This window comes from Pseudophryne corroboree, chromosome 1 (genome assembly GCF_028390025.1).
Source record: "Pseudophryne corroboree isolate aPseCor3 chromosome 1, aPseCor3.hap2, whole genome shotgun sequence".
Taxonomy (NCBI): Eukaryota; Metazoa; Chordata; class Amphibia; order Anura; family Myobatrachidae; genus Pseudophryne; species Pseudophryne corroboree.
The window spans coordinates 455,308,424-455,326,517 of NC_086444.1; the positions used below are offsets into that span (position 1 = coordinate 455,308,424).

Consider the following 18,094-nt stretch of genomic DNA (forward strand, 5'->3'; position numbering starts at 1 on the left):
GCAGCACTGCAGCACGGTGTCGCGTCACGTATAGGCCTCGCCGAGTATTCAGTACCCATTATTACACCTCAGGGGGGCATTTTATCTCCCCGCACCCACCCACAGTGATCTGTGCTCTGCTTCATGTACCACCCACACACAGTGCTGGGTGTATTAGTCCCCGACACCAAGCGAGCTGCCTGTTGCTACCCCGGGCCGGATGAACTCTGCGCCCACCTTTACTTTGATCAGCATACTGGCGTCCTGCTGCTGCTGTGTGCGGGCACTCCTCTTACTCTCCGCACTGTGCCGCTGTATTGTCTTCCTGCGTCCGGGGGCGGAACCAGACGTTAGGGGAAGTGGGCGTAGCGGATAGCAAGACCCTCCCCGGGCACATGTATCGGATGACCCCGGCCCGTTATATTCTCCCACTCTCCGTGTCGCCTGTCACTCAGCTTCCCTGTCACTGCTGGGACACATAGGTACCGCCCAGCAGTCAGCGCGATTGGGGGCAACAGATCCCGCCCCGGCATGCATTGCTCGCCGCTTCCTGTAGCCGGGGTCAGGACTCAGGAAGCTGCCAGCAGTAGCCGGATAACGTGTGTGTGTGTGTGTGAGAGTGAGTGTGACAGTGACAGCCGCTGCCCCGGGTTACCTGAGCTAGGTGTGTACAGCGCCGCGCAACCTGCTGCCGCCTCTGTCCCCTCCATCTGCCTGGTGCCTGCCCTCGGCCGGCCGCTGCCCTGGTATTTCTTCTGTATCTAATGCTCTGCAGTACCATCCCTGTCACCCCGCTGCTGCCAGCCACTGCCCTCTGTCTCCCCATATAGTGCTCAGCTCACCTGCCCCAGGTCACCACAGTTGCCACTTACTGCTCTGTTCCCAGGGCTGCCTGTGCTGCTGCCCTGCTATCCGCTGTCATTGGTGCCGCGCACATGTCTCTTCCTGCGGTCACCGGTCTCTGCTGTTCCTGACTGCTGCGTTCCTGCCTCACCTCTATTCTGTGTATCCCACTGTCATCCCGCACTCCGCTGCTGGGCTCATCTGTCTCCCTCTCTACTTCTAGGTTATCATGCCGCGAATAGACAATGACATCAAGCTGGACTTTAAGGATGTTTTGCTGAGGCCGAAGAGAAGTACTTTAAAATCTCGCAGTGAGGTGAATGTTTCATAAATGTAGTCTATTATTTTTTTCTTGCTAAAATCATGTCAGCATGCCGGTTAAAGTAAGAGGATCGCACACAACATACCCTCCAGCTGCACCTTTTTGGCAGATACAGTACCTTTTTTTTATGGTCTGTACCAATTTTTGGCTCTCCAAACTTCCATTGAAAGCATAGCAAAAGGCCCTTTACCCGTAACCACGCCTCCTTTTCGAATTTGTACCGATTTTTGTGTAAAATGTTGGAGGGTATGGTACAGCACACAGATGGGAACAATTTAATTATTTATATGTTTAAACAAATAGTGGTTCTTAGAAATTAAAAAATTGATTAACAACAAGGACAGACGCTCTTTGGAAGCAATCCTGTTTCTAGGATACCGCCAATGTGTCGGCGGAAAGTGTGTAGTAACTCTGGCAGTTTACCACCTCATCGCTCATTTTACCTCACAGAACCGTCATTCATTTCAGTTGTCTCGACACTTACGGCTGAAGAGGATATAACAGGACCATTCTTACATACGGGCAGTTGTACTAAGCATTGGAGAGTGGTAAATTGTAAACAGAGCAACTACCAACCAAACAGCTTCTCTCATTTTTCAAATACAGCCTGTAACAGGGCAGCTAGGAGGCGAGTGGCAGTGATCAATGGGCTTTCTTCACTGTTTAACGCCCACCCAAACATATCCTGTCCCTGGCCCACTTGAGGAATATGTAAAAATAAGAATTTACTTACCGATAATTCTGTTTCTCGTAGTCCGTAGTGGATGCTGGGGACTCCGTCAGGACCATGGGGATTAGCGGCTCCGCAGGAGACAGGGCACAAAAGTAAAAGCTTTAGGACTAGGTGGTGTGCACTGGCTCCTCCCCCTATGACCCTCCTCCAAGCCTCAGTTAGGATACTGTGCCCGGACGAGCGTACACAATAAGGAAAGATTTTGAATCCCGGGTAAGACTCATACCAGCCACACCAATCACACTGTACAACTTGTGATCTGAACCCAGTTAACAGCATGATAACAGAGGAGCCTCTGAAAAGATGGCTCACAACAATAATAACCCGATTTTTGTAACAATAACTATGTACAAGTATTGCAGACAATCCGCACTTGGGATGGGCGCCCAGCATCCACTACGGACTACGAGAAATAGAATTATCGGTAAGTAAATTCTTATTTTCTCTGACGTCCTAAGTGGATGCTGGGGACTCCGTCAGGACCATGGGGATTATACCAAAGCTCCCAAACGGGCGGGAGAGTGCGGATGACTCTGCAGCACCGAATGAGAGAACTCCAGGTCCTCCTCAGCCAGGGTATCAAATTTGTAGAATTTTGCAAACGTGTTTGCCCCTGACCAAGTAGCAGCTCGGCAAAGTTGTAAAGCCGAGACCCCTCGGGCAGCCGCCCAAGATGAGCCCACCTTCCTTGTGGAATGGGCATTTACAGATTTTGGCTGTGGCAGGCCTGCCACGGAATGTGCAAGCTGAATTGTACTACAAATCCAACGAGCAATTGTCTGCTTAGAAGCAGGAGCACCCAGCTTGTTGGGTGCATACAGGATAAACAGCGAGTCAGTTTTCCTGACTCCAGCCGTCCTGGAAATATATATTTTTAGGGCCCTGACAACGTCTAGCAACTTGGAGTCCTCCAAGTCCCTAGTAGCCGCAGGCACCACAATAGGTTGGTTCAGGTGAAACGCTGACACCACCTTAGGGAGAAACTGGGGACGAGTCCGCAGTTCTGCCCTGTCCGAATGGAAAATCAGATATGGGCTTTTGTGAGACAAAGCCGCCAATTCTGACACTCGCCTGGCCGAGGCCAGGGCCAACAGCATGGTCACTTTCCATGTGAGATATTTCAAATCCACAGATTTGAGCGGTTCAAACCAATGTGATTTGAGGAATCCCAGAACTACGTTGAGATCCCACGGTGCCACTGGAGGCACAAAAGGGGGTTGTATATGCAGTACTCCCTTGACGAATGTCTGGACTTCAGGAACTGAAGCCAATTCTTTCTGGAAGAAAATCGACAGGGCCGAAATTTGAACCTTAATGGACCCCAATTTGAGGCCCATAGACACTCCTGTTTGCAGGAAATGCAGGAATCGACCGAGTTGAAATTCCTCCGTGGGGGCCTTCCTAGCCTCACACCACGCAACATATTTTCGCCAAATGCGGTGATAATGTTGTGCGGTCACCTCCTTCCTGGCTTTGACCAGGGTAGGTATGACCTCTTCCGGAATGCCTTTTTCCCTTAGGATCCGGCGTTCAACCGCCATGCCGTCAAACGCAGCCGCGGTAAGTCTTGGTACAGACAGGGTCCTTGCTGAAGCAAGTCCCTTCTTAACGGCAGAGGCCATGGGTCCTCTGTGAGCATCTCTTGAAGTTCCGGGTACCAAGTCCTCCTTGGCCAATCCGGAGCCACGAGTATAGTTCTTACTCCTCTCCGTCTTATAATTCTCAGTACCTTGGGTATGAGAGGAAGAGGAGGGAACACATACACTGACTGGTACACCCACGGTGTTACCAGAGCGTCCACAGCTATTGCCTGAGGGTCCCTTGACCTGGCGCAATACCTGTCCAGTTTTTTGTTGAGGCGGGACGCCATCATGTCCACCTTTGGTTTTTCCCAATGGTTCACAATCATGTGGAAGACTTCCGTGTGAAGTCCCCACTCCCCCGGGTGGAGGTCGTGCCTGCTTAGGAAGTCTGCTTCCCAGTTGTCCACTCCCGGAATGAACACTGCTGACAGTGCTATCACATGATTTTCCGCCCAGCGAAGAATCCTTGCAGTTTCTGCCATTGCCCTCCTGCTTCTTGTGCCGCCCTGTCTGTTTACGTGGGCGACTGCCGTGATGTTGTCCGACTGGATCAGCACCGGCTGACCTTGAAGCAGAGGTCTTGCTAGGCATAGAGCATTGTAAATTGCCCTTAGCTCCAGTATATGTATGTGGAGAGAAGTCTCTAGACTTGACCACGTTCCCTGGAAAATTCTTCCCTGTGTGACTGCTCCCCAGCCTCTCAGGCTGGCATCCGTGGTCACCAGGATCCAATCCTGAATGCCGAATCTGCGGCCCTCTAGTAGATGAGCACTCTGCAGCCACCACAGAAGAGACACCCTTGTCCTCGGAGACAGGGTTATCCGCTGATGCATCTGAAGATGCGATCCGGACCATTTGTCCAGCAGATCCCACTGAAAAGTTCTTGCGTGAAATCTGCCGAATGGAATCGCTTCGTAAGAAGCCACCATTTTTCCCAGGACCCTTGTGCAATGATGCACTGACACTTTTCCTGGTTTTAGGAGGTTCCTGACTAGCTCGGATAACTCCCTGGCTTTCTCCTCCGGGAGAAACACCTTTTTCTGGACTGTGTCCAGAATCATCCCTAGGAACAGCAGACGTGTCGTCGGGATCAGCTGCGATTTTGGAATATTTAGAATCCACCCGTGCTGTTGTAGCAGTACCCGAGATAGTGCTACTCCGACCTCCAACTGTTCCGTGGACTTTGCCCTTATCAGGAGATCGTCCAAGTAAGGGATAATTAAGACGCCTTTTCTTCGAAGGAGAATCATCATTTCGGCCATTACCTTGGTAAAGACCCGGGGTGCCGTGGACAATCCAAACGGCAGCGTCTGAAACTGATAATGACAGTTCTGTACTACGAACCTGAGGTACCCTTGGTGAGAAGGGCAAATTGGGACATGAAGGTAAGCATCCTTGATGTCCAGGGACACCATATAGTCTCCTTCTTCCAGGTTCGCTATCACTGCTCTGAGTGACTCCATCTTGAATTTGAACCTTTGTATGTAAGTGTTCAAAGATTTCAGATTTAGAATAGGTCTCACCGAGCCGTCTGGCTTCGGTACCACAAATAGTGTGGAATAATACCCCTTTCCCTGTTGTAGGAGGGGTACTTTGATTATCACCTGCTGGGAATACAGCTTGTGAATTGCTTCCAATACTGCCTCCCTGTCGGAGGGAGACGTTGGTAAAGCAGACTTCAGGAACCTGCGAGGGGGAGACATCTCGAATTCCAATCTGTACCCCTGGGATACTATCTGTAGGATCCAGGGGTCCACTTGCGAGTGAGCCCACTGCGCGCTGAAACTCTTGAGACGACCCCCCACCGCACCTGAGTCCGCTTGTAAGGCCCCAGCGTCATGCTGAGGACTTGGCAGAAGCGGTGGAGGGCTTCTGTTCCTGGGAAGAGGCTGTCTGCTGCAGTCTTTTTCCCTTTCCTCTACCCCGGGGCAGATATGACTGGCCTTTTGCCCGCTTGCCCTTATGGGGACGAAAGGACTGAGGCTGAAAAGACGGTGTCTTTTTCTGCTGAGAGGTGAGTTGGGGTAAAAAGGTGGATTTTCCAGCTGTTGCCGTGGCCACCAGGTCCGAAAGACCGACCCCAAATAACTCCTCCCCTTTATACGGCAATACTTCCATATGCCGTTTGGAATCCGCATCACCTGACCACTGTCGCGTCCATAAACTTCTTCTGGCAGATATGGACATCGCACTTACTCTTGATGCCAGGGTGCAAATATCCCTCTGTGCATCACGCATATATAGAAACGCATCTTTTAAACGCTCTATAGTCAATAAAATACTGTCCCTGTCCAGGGTATCAATATTTTCAGTCAGGGACTCCGACCACGCCACCCCAGCGCTGCACATCCAGGCTGAGGCAATCGCTGGTCGCAGTATAACACCAGTATGTGTGTTTATACTTTTTAGGACATTTTCCAGCTTCCTATCAACTTGCTCCTTGAGGGCGGCCGTATCAGGAGACGGTAACGCCACTTGTTTTGATAAGCGTGTGAGTGCCTTATCCACCCTAGGGGGTGTTTCCCAACGCGCCCTAACTTCTGGCGGGAAAGGGTATAATGCCAATAATTTCTTAGATATCAGCAATTTTTATCGGGGGAGACCCACGCATCATCACACACTTCATTTAATTCTTCTGATTCAGGAAAAACTACGGGTAGTTTTTTCACACCCCACATAATACCCTTTTTTGTGGTACTTGTAGTATCAGAAATATGCAAAGCCTCCTTCATTGCCGTGATCATGTAACGTGTGGCCCTACTGGAAAATACGTTTGTTTCTTCACCGTCGACACTGGAGTCAGTGTCTGTGTCTGTGTCGACCGACTGAGGTAATGGGCGCTTTAGAGCCCCTGACGGTGTTTGAGACGCCTGGACAGGCACTAACTGACTTGCCGGCTGTCTCATGTCGTCAACAGTTTTTTGTAAAGTGCTGACACTATTACGTAATTCCTTAAATAAGACCATCCAGTCAGGTGTCGACTCCCTAGGGGGTGACATCACTAATACAGGCAATTGCTCCGCCTCCACACCATTTTCCTCCTCATACATGTCGACACACGCGTACCGACACACAGCACACACACAGGGAATGCTCTGATAGAGGACAGGACCCCACTAGCCCTTTGGGGAGACAGAGGGAGAGTTTGCCAGCACACACCAGAGCGCTATATATGTATAGGGACAACCTTATAAATAAGTGTTTCTCCCTTATAGCTGCTATATATGTTTTTATATGCCAAATTAGTGCCCCCCCCTCTCTTTTTTACCCTGTTTCTGTAGTGCAGGACTGCAGGGGAGAGTCAGGGAGACGTCCTTCCAGCGGAGCTGTGAGGGAAAATGGCGCTTGTGTGCTGAGGAGATAGGCTCCGCCCCCTTCACGGCGGCCTTTCTCCCGCTTTTTATGAGGTAAAATGGCATGGGTTAAATACATCCATATAGCCCAGGAGCTATATGTGATGTATTTTTTACCATAAATAGTGTTTTCATTGCGTCTCAGGGCGCCCCCCCCCAGCGCCCTGCACCCTCAGTGACCGGAGTGTGAAGTGTGCTGAGAGCAATGGCGCACAGCTGCAGTGCTGTGCGCTACCTTTCTTGAAGACAAGATGCTTTCTGCCGCCGATTTCTGGACCTCTTCACTCTTCTGGCTCTGTAAGGGGGCCGGCGGCGCGGCTCCGGGACCCATCCATGGCTGGGCCTGTGATCGTCCCTCTGGAGCTAATGTCCAGTAGCCAAGAAGCCCAATCCACTCTGCACGCAGGTGAGTTCGCTTCTTCTCCCCTTAGTCCCTCGATGCAGTGAGCCTGTTGCCAGCAGGACTCACTGAAAATAAAAAAACCTAAGTCTATACTTTTATTCTAAGCAGCTCAGGAGAGCTACCTAGATTGCACCCTTCTCGGCCGGGCACAAAAACCTAACTGAGGCTTGGAGGAGGGTCATAGGGGGAGGAGCCAGTGCACACCACCTAGTCCTAAAGCTTTTACTTTTGTGCCCTGTCTCCTGCGGAGCCGCTAATCCCCATGGTCCTGACGGAGTCCCCAGCATCCACTTAGGACGTCAGAGAAAGGCAACACAATATATGTTCAACACAACTGAAGTATCTTTCCACATGGAGTATCTTTTCACTTACATCTATATGCCTGCACAGAAGTGGCAGCAGAGGAACGTGTATTCCTCTAATATAGTCAACTGGAAAAAATATTGTTTGTTGACTTTTAAATACAATTTTCATGAATCACTCAAAAATGAAAGCTCTCATAGCATGTGATCCCAAAATAAAACTTTGGGGATTTATTAACAACGGCATGACAAATTTTTGAGACTATTTAAAAAATTTTTTTTTAATATTGTCTTTTTGAGAAAATCAAAATGTTTTTGGATGGAATTTTTATTTTTCTATGGAAATATACTGCTGTATTATATATCATATATATCATATATATATATATATATATATATATATATATATATATATATATATATATAAAGAAACGGGTAAGGCACTCCATATAATCAGATACACCGCCGGTGCCGACGTAAAATCAAATAGATATATCCAAGCAAGGACGTGGCACTCGTGCATAACAAAATCACATAATCATATGTAATATGTAACGTTTCAGTGGACTCGCCACTGTCGTCAGACTTTATTGAAAAAAACAGATAAAACATACCTATTTAAACAAAATGAATCTTAACGCTGGACAATCTGCTACATATTTTTTGTCAATCCCTAATACTAAATTAGGGTGCATCAGATGTACGTGTGTAACATGCCAATTTTTATTGGCTGGCGATTCTTTCAATCACCCTCACACCGGTAAAAAAATCATGATTAAATATCGGCTTACATGCAACTCTACGCATACAGTGTATCAGATTATATGCCCTTGTGGGCTGAGTTATATTGGGAAATCAGATAGGAAATTTAAGGAAAGAATGACATGCCACCGCTCAGCCATCAGGAATGCCTTCCAAACGGGGAGCAGTGACCAACCCGTTGCAAGACATTTTGCAGTCTGTAAACATCCTATTAGCAGTCTTCGCTACAGGATGATCGATCATGTTCCCAATGACATAGGAGGTGACCGTAGTTCTAAATTGCTACGACTTGAAGCAAGATGGATATCTAAACTTGATGTAATACATCCAAGAGGTCTTAATGAACATCTATCATACGCCTGTTTTTTATAAACTTTGCCTTTACAAATTTTGATGTTGTTCATTATCAGCTAATTTTTTAAAATTGTGGGGTGAAGTTTGTGTACTTTACCTGTAGGTTTCATTCTGTATATATATGGTGTAAGCGCCTGAATGGCACTATTACCAGATTACACTGATTCCTTAGCCGTATTTACCATATTGTATTTGATGTAGCGCTGCAGGATTTTCGTTTTTGTATTTGGTTTTAGAAAGATACTCTAAACCATAGTACTAACGTTATATTTCATTGTTTCTCTGATATGTTTATTGTTATACTGTATATACCACACATTGCTACTGTTTCATTCATTTTATAGCGCTAAATACGCTTCTCTGCTGGTTTCCATGGTGATGGTTTCATGCACGTAATATGTTAATCAGCACTATGACATCATTTCCTCCCGCCCGGATGTTCGGGCGTGGATCAGCTGAGGGAGTTCACGCGGGTGGTTTAAATAGGTATGTTTTATCTGTTTTTTTCAATAAAGTCTGACGACAGTGGCGAGTCCACTGAAACGTTACATATTACATATGATTATGTGATTTTGTTATGCACGAGTGCCACGTCCTTGCTTGGATATATCTATTTGATTTTACGTCGGCACCGGCGGTGTATCTGATTATATGGAGTGCCTTACCCGTTTCTTTTTGTATAGTTGATCATTTTTAATGATCTTCTTGGTAACGGCAACCAGCTTCTATATTGCTCTATACAAACTATCTTTAAGACTTTTCTCATTCTGGTCCTGTTGCTGGACGTTTTAACAGAGTACTTGCCTAAGGTACTTAGGACTGAGGAAACCCGGTTTGAAGACAGCGTGTCAGTGTGACTTGCAGAGGTCGCAGACAGCCTTAACCACAAGTGGCAATGGAGGAGAATCAGGAGCAGTGGAGTTTGTTCAACTTTCCTGTGGGCGATGTACTTTCCTATTCGGAATCTGATGCAGAGACGATTCTACGCAAAAAAGGTATGCGGGATGAAATACATTCCATGGCCCCGAATATCATCTTCAGAGATCTTCTCAATTTAAAGAAAAAAGAGGTAGACTTTGATTTACATAGTCTATCACTGAGCGACTATTTTCGTTCTAAGAAGATCCCCAGAGGTTTCAGGGTACGGAACTGTCCCACTATTGGGAGACAGGATGCCAGTTTCTGTCGCTGTTGGATAGCTATCCTGAACAAATGTTCTTTAGATTTAATTCTTTTAGTCATCGAGCAATCTACTAAAGAACTGGAAATTACTAGAACCAAAATCGCAGCCTTTGAAAGTTCCAATATGACTACGTTAATTGCAGACAAAGATGGGGACTGGATGAATAAGTTACAAGCCCAAATATCACAATACAAGAAGGATTTGATTGACTTTAAAAGACGTAAATTAGCAAAAGTAGAAGAGGACTATGAAAGACACTCTGTCTACAGATGGCTCTCTGGGAACAGACCTGATGGAAATAAACGTCCGTTTTTTCGTCGACAACAGAAGTATAAATCTCGGTTTGACACTGATTCCTCACAGGAAACTACGAGTGAATCAGAAAAATCCCAGTCTGCTGCTGCCCCTTTAGGGGTGAATATAAAGGCCCCAATCGCCATAGAAAACGAAGATTCACGCGGAGGGGCCACCAATGCGACAGGCAGAGGACGAGGAAGCAGGCCATCGCGCACAAAAACCAAGAAATAGTACATAATTTGTCATCGTACGAACTCTCTGATACAGAACTTAAACTATTGAGCAAAGGTCTCTCTTTTGTGCCCTCTGTCCCTTTTGATAGTTTGCAATGGAATATTGAAAAATATTCGTTGCAACGTAAAATTAAACTCAGGGAGCATTTTGGCTCTAAAGAGAGTTCTGACTCGCAGGTGTCGTTTCCACCTAAATTACAACAATTTCGTAATAAATCAGTGTTTGACCCCTTGTCTAATAATTCTAGCTTGAAAACGTTCATGAGATTATTAGATCATGAAGTTAAAGAAACAGTCTCTTCTGGTGCTAAAACACATCCAAATCTTACCAGATTGGAAAGAGACGCCCTTAAGGCATTATCCATGAACGACAAGCTTATTATTAGACCAGCTGATAAGGGTGGATCGATAGTGCTTCAAGATTTTTGTGATTATAACACTGAAGTATTACGTCAATTATCATCTACTGATGTTTATATGAAATTGCAGGTCAATCCCACAGAGTGTTGTAAGAAAAAACTACTTGAATTGTTGACATATGCATTTGACGTTAAGTTGATTTCTAATGAAGTAATGATTACCTTGGTCCCTCATTTTCCAATTGTGCCTTTGTTTTACTTATTACCTAAGATCCACAAACAGGTATATCCTCCCCCTGGTCGACCGATAGTGTCGGCCAGGGGATCATTATTACAACCTTTATCTGTTTTTCTTGATTCTCTGCTGCAACCCCTATTATTTGAAGAACCTAGTTTTTTGATGGATACCACAGCATTTCTCAACAGATTAGAGTCTGTAGAATCGGTACCTGATGGTTGCTGGTTGGTAACCATCGATGTTGTGAGTTTATATACTTCCATTCCGCATGACATGGGACTAGCAGCAGTTAAAAGATTTCTTGTCAAAAGGCAGGCGTTTGATGCTGGCAAGATTGAAATAATCCTGTTATTGCTAGAATTAGTCCTGACCAATAACTTTTTTCTTTATGACAGACAATTTTTTATGCAAATTCAGGGGTGTGCAATGGGATCGGCTGTATCTCCGACATACGCAAACATTTTGATGTTTGCGATTGAGGAAGATTTATTTTATAACAATGAGATTTTTAAAGCTCAAGCCATCCTTTTTTGCCGCTATATAGATGACCTGTTTGTGATTTGGAAAGGAGACCGAAACTCTTTAATTGACATCTTAGATCAACATAATGCGAGCAACAGTACCATTAAATTCACATTTGATATGAATCAAAGTGAGATTCATTTCTTAGATGCTAAAATTAAGATCCTTGATGGTAAATTAATCACTACAATTTATGTTAAGCCAACTGACCGCAGCCAATTATTACACGCACACAGCTGCCATCCATCATCTCTTAAAAGAGGGCTTCCTTATTCCCAGATGATTCGGATTGTGAGATTAAATAGTGATACTAAATTGGCGACACAACAAATTGACACCTTGATTGTAAAATTATTGAGTAGGGGTTACTCACATAAATTGCTGTTGACAGCCAAAACAAAAGCTTTGTCATTGGATAGATCTTCACTATTGAAGAAGAAAAGCACCAATGGGCCACAAAGAGCGAGGTTTCCTTGGGTCAATAAATTCACCAATAAATCAGAAGCAATTGCCAAAGTTTCTAAAAAGAACTGGCCAATTATTGAAACAGATAAACAGCTACATCTGACTAACACCAATTTAATGCCATGTTACTCTAGGGGTAAAAATCTCAGGGACTATTTGGTTAAGACTGATGTCTCCAAAATGAATCTTAACGCTGGACAATCTGCTACACATTTTTTGTCAATCCCTAATACTAAATTAGGGTGCATCAGATGTACGTGTGTAACATGCCAATTTTTATTGGCTGGCGATTCTTTCAATCACCCTCACACCGGTAAAAAAATCATGATTAAATATCGGCTTACATGCAACTCTACGCATACAGTGTATCAGATTATATGCCCTTGTGGGCTGAGTTATATTGGGAAATCAGATAGGAAATTTAAGGAAAGAATGACATGCCACCGCTCAGCCATCAGGAATGCCTTCCAAACGGGGAGCAGTGACCAACCCGTTGCAAGACATTTTGCAGTCTGTAAACATCCTATTAGCAGTCTTCGCTACAGGATGATCGATCATGTTCCCAATGACATAGGAGGTGACCGTAGTTCTAAATTGCTACGACTTGAAGCAAGATGGATATCTAAACTTGATGTAATACATCCAAGAGGTCTTAATGAACATCTATCATACGCCTGTTTTTTATAAACTTTGCCTTTACAAATTTTGATGTTGTTCATTATCAGCTAATTTTTTAAAATTGTGGGGTGAAGTTTGTGTACTTTACCTGTAGGTTTCATTCTGTATATATATGGTGTAAGCGCCTGAATGGCACTATTACCAGATTACACTGATTCCTTAGCCGTATTTACCATATTGTATTTGATGTAGCGCTGCAGGATTTTCGTTTTTGTATTTGGTTTTAGAAAGATACTCTAAACCATAGTACTAACGTTATATTTCATTGTTTCTCTGATATGTTTATTGTTATACTGTATATACCACACATTGCTACTGTTTCATTCATTTTATAGCGCTAAATACGCTTCTCTGCTGGTTTCCATGGTGATGGTTTCATGCACGTAATATGTTAATCAGCACTATGACATCATTTCCTCCCGCCCGGATGTTCGGGCGTGGATCAGCTGAGGGAGTTCACGCGGGTGGTTTAAATAGGTATGTTTTATCTGTTTTTTTCAATAAAGTCTGACGACAGTGGCGAGTCCACTGAAACGTTACATATTACATATGATTATGTGATTTTGTTATGCACGAGTGCCACGTCCTTGCTTGGATATATCTATTTGATTTTACGTCGGCACCGGCGGTGTATCTGATTATATGGAGTGCCTTACCCGTTTCTTTTTGTATAGTTGATCATTTTTAATGATCTTCTTGGTAACGGCAACCAGCTTCTATATTGCTCTATACAAACTATCTTTAAGACTTTTCTCATTCTGGTCCTGTTGCTGGACGTTTTAACAGAGTACTTGCCTAAGGTACTTAGGACTGAGGAAACCCGGTTTGAAGACAGCGTGTCAGTGTGACTTGCAGAGGTCGCAGACAGCCTTAACCACAAGTGGCAATGGAGGAGAATCAGGAGCAGTGGAGTTTGTTCAACTTTCCTGTGGGCGATGTACTTTCCTATTCGGAATCTGATGCAGAGACGATTCTACGCAAAAAAGGTATGCGGGATGAAATACATTCCATGGCCCCGAATATCATCTTCAGAGATCTTCTCAATTTAAAGAAAAAAGAGGTAGACTTTGATTTACATAGTCTATCACTGAGCGACTATTTTCGTTCTAAGAAGATCCCCAGAGGTTTCAGGGTACGGAACTGTCCCACTATTGGGAGACAGGATGCCAGTTTCTGTCGCTGTTGGATAGCTATCCTGAACAAATGTTCTTTAGATTTAATTCTTTTAGTCATCGAGCAATCTACTAAAGAACTGGAAATTACTAGAACCAAAATCGCAGCCTTTGAAAGTTCCAATATGACTACGTTAATTGCAGACAAAGATGGGGACTGGATGAATAAGTTACAAGCCCAAATATCACAATACAAGAAGGATTTGATTGACTTTAAAATACGTAAATTAGCAAAAGTAGAAGAGGACTATGAAAGACACTCTGTCTACAGATGGCTCTCTGGGAACAGACCTGATGGAAATAAACGTCCGTTTTTTCGTCGACAACAGAAGTATAAATCTCGGTTTGACACTGATTCCTCACAGGAAACTACGAGTGAATCAGAAAAATCCCAGTCTGCTGCTGCCCCTTTAGGGGTGAATATAAAGGCCCCAATCGCCATAGAAAACGAAGATTCACGCGGAGGGGCCACCAATGCGACAGGCAGAGGACGAGGAAGCAGGCCATCGCGCACAAAAACCAAGAAATAGTACATAATTTGTCATCGTACGAACTCTCTGATACAGAACTTAAACTATTGAGCAAAGGTCTCTCTTTTGTGCCCTCTGTCCCTTTTGATAGTTTGCAATGGAATATTGAAAAATATTCGTTGCAACGTAAAATTAAACTCAGGGAGCATTTTGGCTCTAAAGAGAGTTCTGACTCGCAGGTGTCGTTTCCACCTAAATTACAACAATTTCGTAATAAATCAGTGTTTGACCCCTTGTCTAATAATTCTAGCTTGAAAACGTTCATGAGATTATTAGATCATGAAGTTAAAGAAACAGTCTCTTCTGGTGCTAAAACACATCCAAATCTTACCAGATTGGAAAGAGACGCCCTTAAGGCATTATCCATGAACGACAAGCTTATTATTAGACCAGCTGATAAGGGTGGATCGATAGTGCTTCAAGATTTTTGTGATTATAACACTGAAGTATTACGTCAATTATCATCTACTGATGTTTATATGAAATTGCAGGTCAATCCCACAGAGTGTTGTAAGAAAAAACTACTTGAATTGTTGACATATGCATTTGACGTTAAGTTGATTTCTAATGAAGTAATGATTACCTTGGTCCCTCATTTTCCAATTGTGCCTTTGTTTTACTTATTACCTAAGATCCACAAACAGGTATATCCTCCCCCTGGTCGACCGATAGTGTCGGCCAGGGGATCATTATTACAACCTTTATCTGTTTTTCTTGATTCTCTGCTGCAACCCCTATTATTTGAAGAACCTAGTTTTTTGATGGATACCACAGCATTTCTCAACAGATTAGAGTCTGTAGAATCGGTACCTGATGGTTGCTGGTTGGTAACCATCGATGTTGTGAGTTTATATACTTCCATTCCGCATGACATGGGACTAGCAGCAGTTAAAAGATTTCTTGTCAAAAGGCAGGCGTTTGATGCTGGCAAGATTGAAATAATCCTGTTATTGCTAGAATTAGTCCTGACCAATAACTTTTTTCTTTATGACAGACAATTTTTTATGCAAATTCAGGGGTGTGCAATGGGATCGGCTGTATCTCCGACATACGCAAACATTTTGATGTTTGCGATTGAGGAAGATTTATTTTATAACAATGAGATTTTTAAAGCTCAAGCCATCCTTTTTTGCCGCTATATAGATGACCTGTTTGTGATTTGGAAAGGAGACCGAAACTCTTTAATTGACATCTTAGATCAACATAATGCGAGCAACAGTACCATTAAATTCACATTTGATATGAATCAAAGTGAGATTCATTTCTTAGATGCTAAAATTAAGATCCTTGATGGTAAATTAATCACTACAATTTATGTTAAGCCAACTGACCGCAGCCAATTATTACACGCACACAGCTGCCATCCATCATCTCTTAAAAGAGGGCTTCCTTATTCCCAGATGATTCGGATTGTGAGATTAAATAGTGATACTAAATTGGCGACACAACAAATTGACACCTTGATTGTAAAATTATTGAGTAGGGGTTACTCACATAAATTGCTGTTGACAGCCAAAACAAAAGCTTTGTCATTGGATAGATCTTCACTATTGAAGAAGAAAAGCACCAATGGGCCACAAAGAGCGAGGTTTCCTTGGGTCAATAAATTCACCAATAAATCAGAAGCAATTGCCAAAGTTTCTAAAAAGAACTGGCCAATTATTGAAACAGATAAACAGCTACATCTGACTAACACCAATTTAATGCCATGTTACTCTAGGGGTAAAAATCTCAGGGACTATTTGGTTAAGACTGATGTCTCCAAAATGAATCTTAACGCTGGACAATCTGCTACACATTTTTTGTCAATCCCTAATACTAAATTAGGGTGCATCAGATGTACGTGTGTAACATGCCAATTTTTATTGGCTGGCGATTCTTTCAATCACCCTCACACCGGTAAAAAAATCATGATTAAATATCGGCTTACATGCAACTCTACGCATACAGTGTATCAGATTATATGCCCTTGTGGGCTGAGTTATATTGGGAAATCAGATAGGAAATTTAAGGAAAGAATGACATGCCACCGCTCAGCCATCAGGAATGCCTTCCAAACGGGGAGCAGTGACCAACCCGTTGCAAGACATTTTGCAGTCTGTAAACATCCTATTAGCAGTCTTCGCTACAGGATGATCGATCATGTTCCCAATGACATAAGAGGAGGTGACCGTAGTTCTAAATTGCTACGACTTAAAGCAAGATGGATATCTAAACTTGATGTAATACATCCAAGAGGTCTTAATGAACATCTATCATACGCCTGTTTTTTATAAACTTTGCCTTTACAAATTTTGATGTTGTTCATTATCAGCTAATTTTTTAAAATTGTGGGGTGAAGTTTGTGTACTTTACCTGTAGGTTTCATTCTGTATATATATGGTGTAAGCGCCTGAATGGCACTATTACCAGATTACACTGATTCCTTAGCCGTATTTACCATATTGTATTTGATGTAGCGCTGCAGGATTTTCGTTTTTGTATTTGGTTTTAGAAAGATACTCTAAACCATAGTACTAACGTTATATTTCATTGTTTCTCTGATATGTTTATTGTTATACTGTATATACCACACATTGCTACTGTTTCATTCATTTTATAGCGCTAAATACGCTTCTCTGCTGGTTTCCATGGTGATGGTTTCATGCACGTAATATGTTAATCAGCACTATGACATCATTTCCTCCCGCCCGGATGTTCGGGCGTGGATCAGCTGAGGGAGTTCACGCGGGTGGTTTAAATAGGTATGTTTTATCTGTTTTTTTCAATAAAGTCTGACGACAGTGGCGAGTCCACTGAAACGTTACATATTACATATGATTATGTGATTTTGTTATGCACGAGTGCCACGTCCTTGCTTGGATATATATATATATATATATATATATATATATATATATATATATATATATATATAACCTCTGTAGCTCAATGAGGTGAGCTGCATTGACAATGAAAAAAAAAAAAAAAATTACAGCTTTAAAGGCATATAACTTCAAAACCGTTCATGTGATCTCCCAGCGCCGCCCCTGCCGCGTCACCAACCCGGCAATTGCCGGGTTGGTGAGCGCTGTCTGCAGGGGGCTGTAGCACGGGTTTGCAGCCGTGTCAGGCGACACGGCTGCACCCCCGTGCTACACTAATGGAAAAATAGGATTTTGGTACCTACCGGTAAATCCTTTTCTCTTAGTCCGTAGGATGTATGAGAAAGGGGTATTAGGGGTGTACGAATCTATTCTGTGATCTCTTCCACAGCAGAAAAATAGACCTTGTTTGTAATAACAGTTTTAGACCGCCAGCTTTGAACACCGGCTTTACATAAAAATAAAGTGTCGGCCGATAGCTGTGAATTCTCGCATGTTAAGCCCAGTACCCACGGGCCGATTAAGGAGAGATGTGTGCTGAGCGAACCGCTCAGCACACATCTCTCCTGCCGCTCAGCACAGCACGATCTGTGCTGAGCGTGCGGGGGGAGACGGGGGGGCCGCTCACTTCACCCAGCGGGTGAAGTGAGCGACTCGCTAGATTGGCCTGCATGCAGGCCAATCTAGCAGCAGCGATGGCGATGTGCGGGGCCGCGCATCGCTATCGCTGAGGGGGCTACACACGGAGCGATCATGCTGATATTCTAAGCAATCTAGTCAGATTGCTTAGAATATCGCTCCGTGAGTACCCCCCTTTACAGATCTGTGGCTATTTGAATGTAAAATGACATTCGCATGTATGAGTACGTTTACATATATAATTAAAAATTAAAGCACAATATATCAATCAAGCCCTGGC

The 18,094-nt window shown here is 43.9% G+C and overlaps 2 protein-coding genes across 5 annotated transcripts in view; one reads left to right on the forward strand and one right to left on the reverse strand.

Annotated features, from left to right (window-relative positions):
* Window positions 1–303, reverse strand: part of NEDD8 (NEDD8 ubiquitin like modifier) — a 37,330-nt gene extending 37,027 nt beyond the window's left edge. The window contains exon 1 of the mRNA XM_063913662.1: window positions 217–303. Coding sequence (XP_063769732.1) covers window positions 217–234 — 18 coding nt within the window. The 5' untranslated portion in view covers window positions 235–303. The remainder of the gene's footprint in view (window positions 1–216) is intronic.
* A 69-nt stretch (window positions 304–372) lies between these two features.
* GMPR2 (guanosine monophosphate reductase 2) overlaps window positions 373–18,094 on the forward strand; it is a 75,696-nt gene continuing 57,974 nt past the window's right edge. The window contains exons 1-2 of one of the 4 annotated variants that reach the window (XM_063913656.1): window positions 373–461; window positions 1,046–1,138. In XM_063913656.1, the coding sequence (XP_063769726.1) occupies window positions 1,052–1,138 (87 nt within the window). In that variant the 5' untranslated portion in view covers window positions 373–461; window positions 1,046–1,051. The other 3 variants (XM_063913657.1, XM_063913655.1, XM_063913658.1) reach the window with 3 other exon arrangements.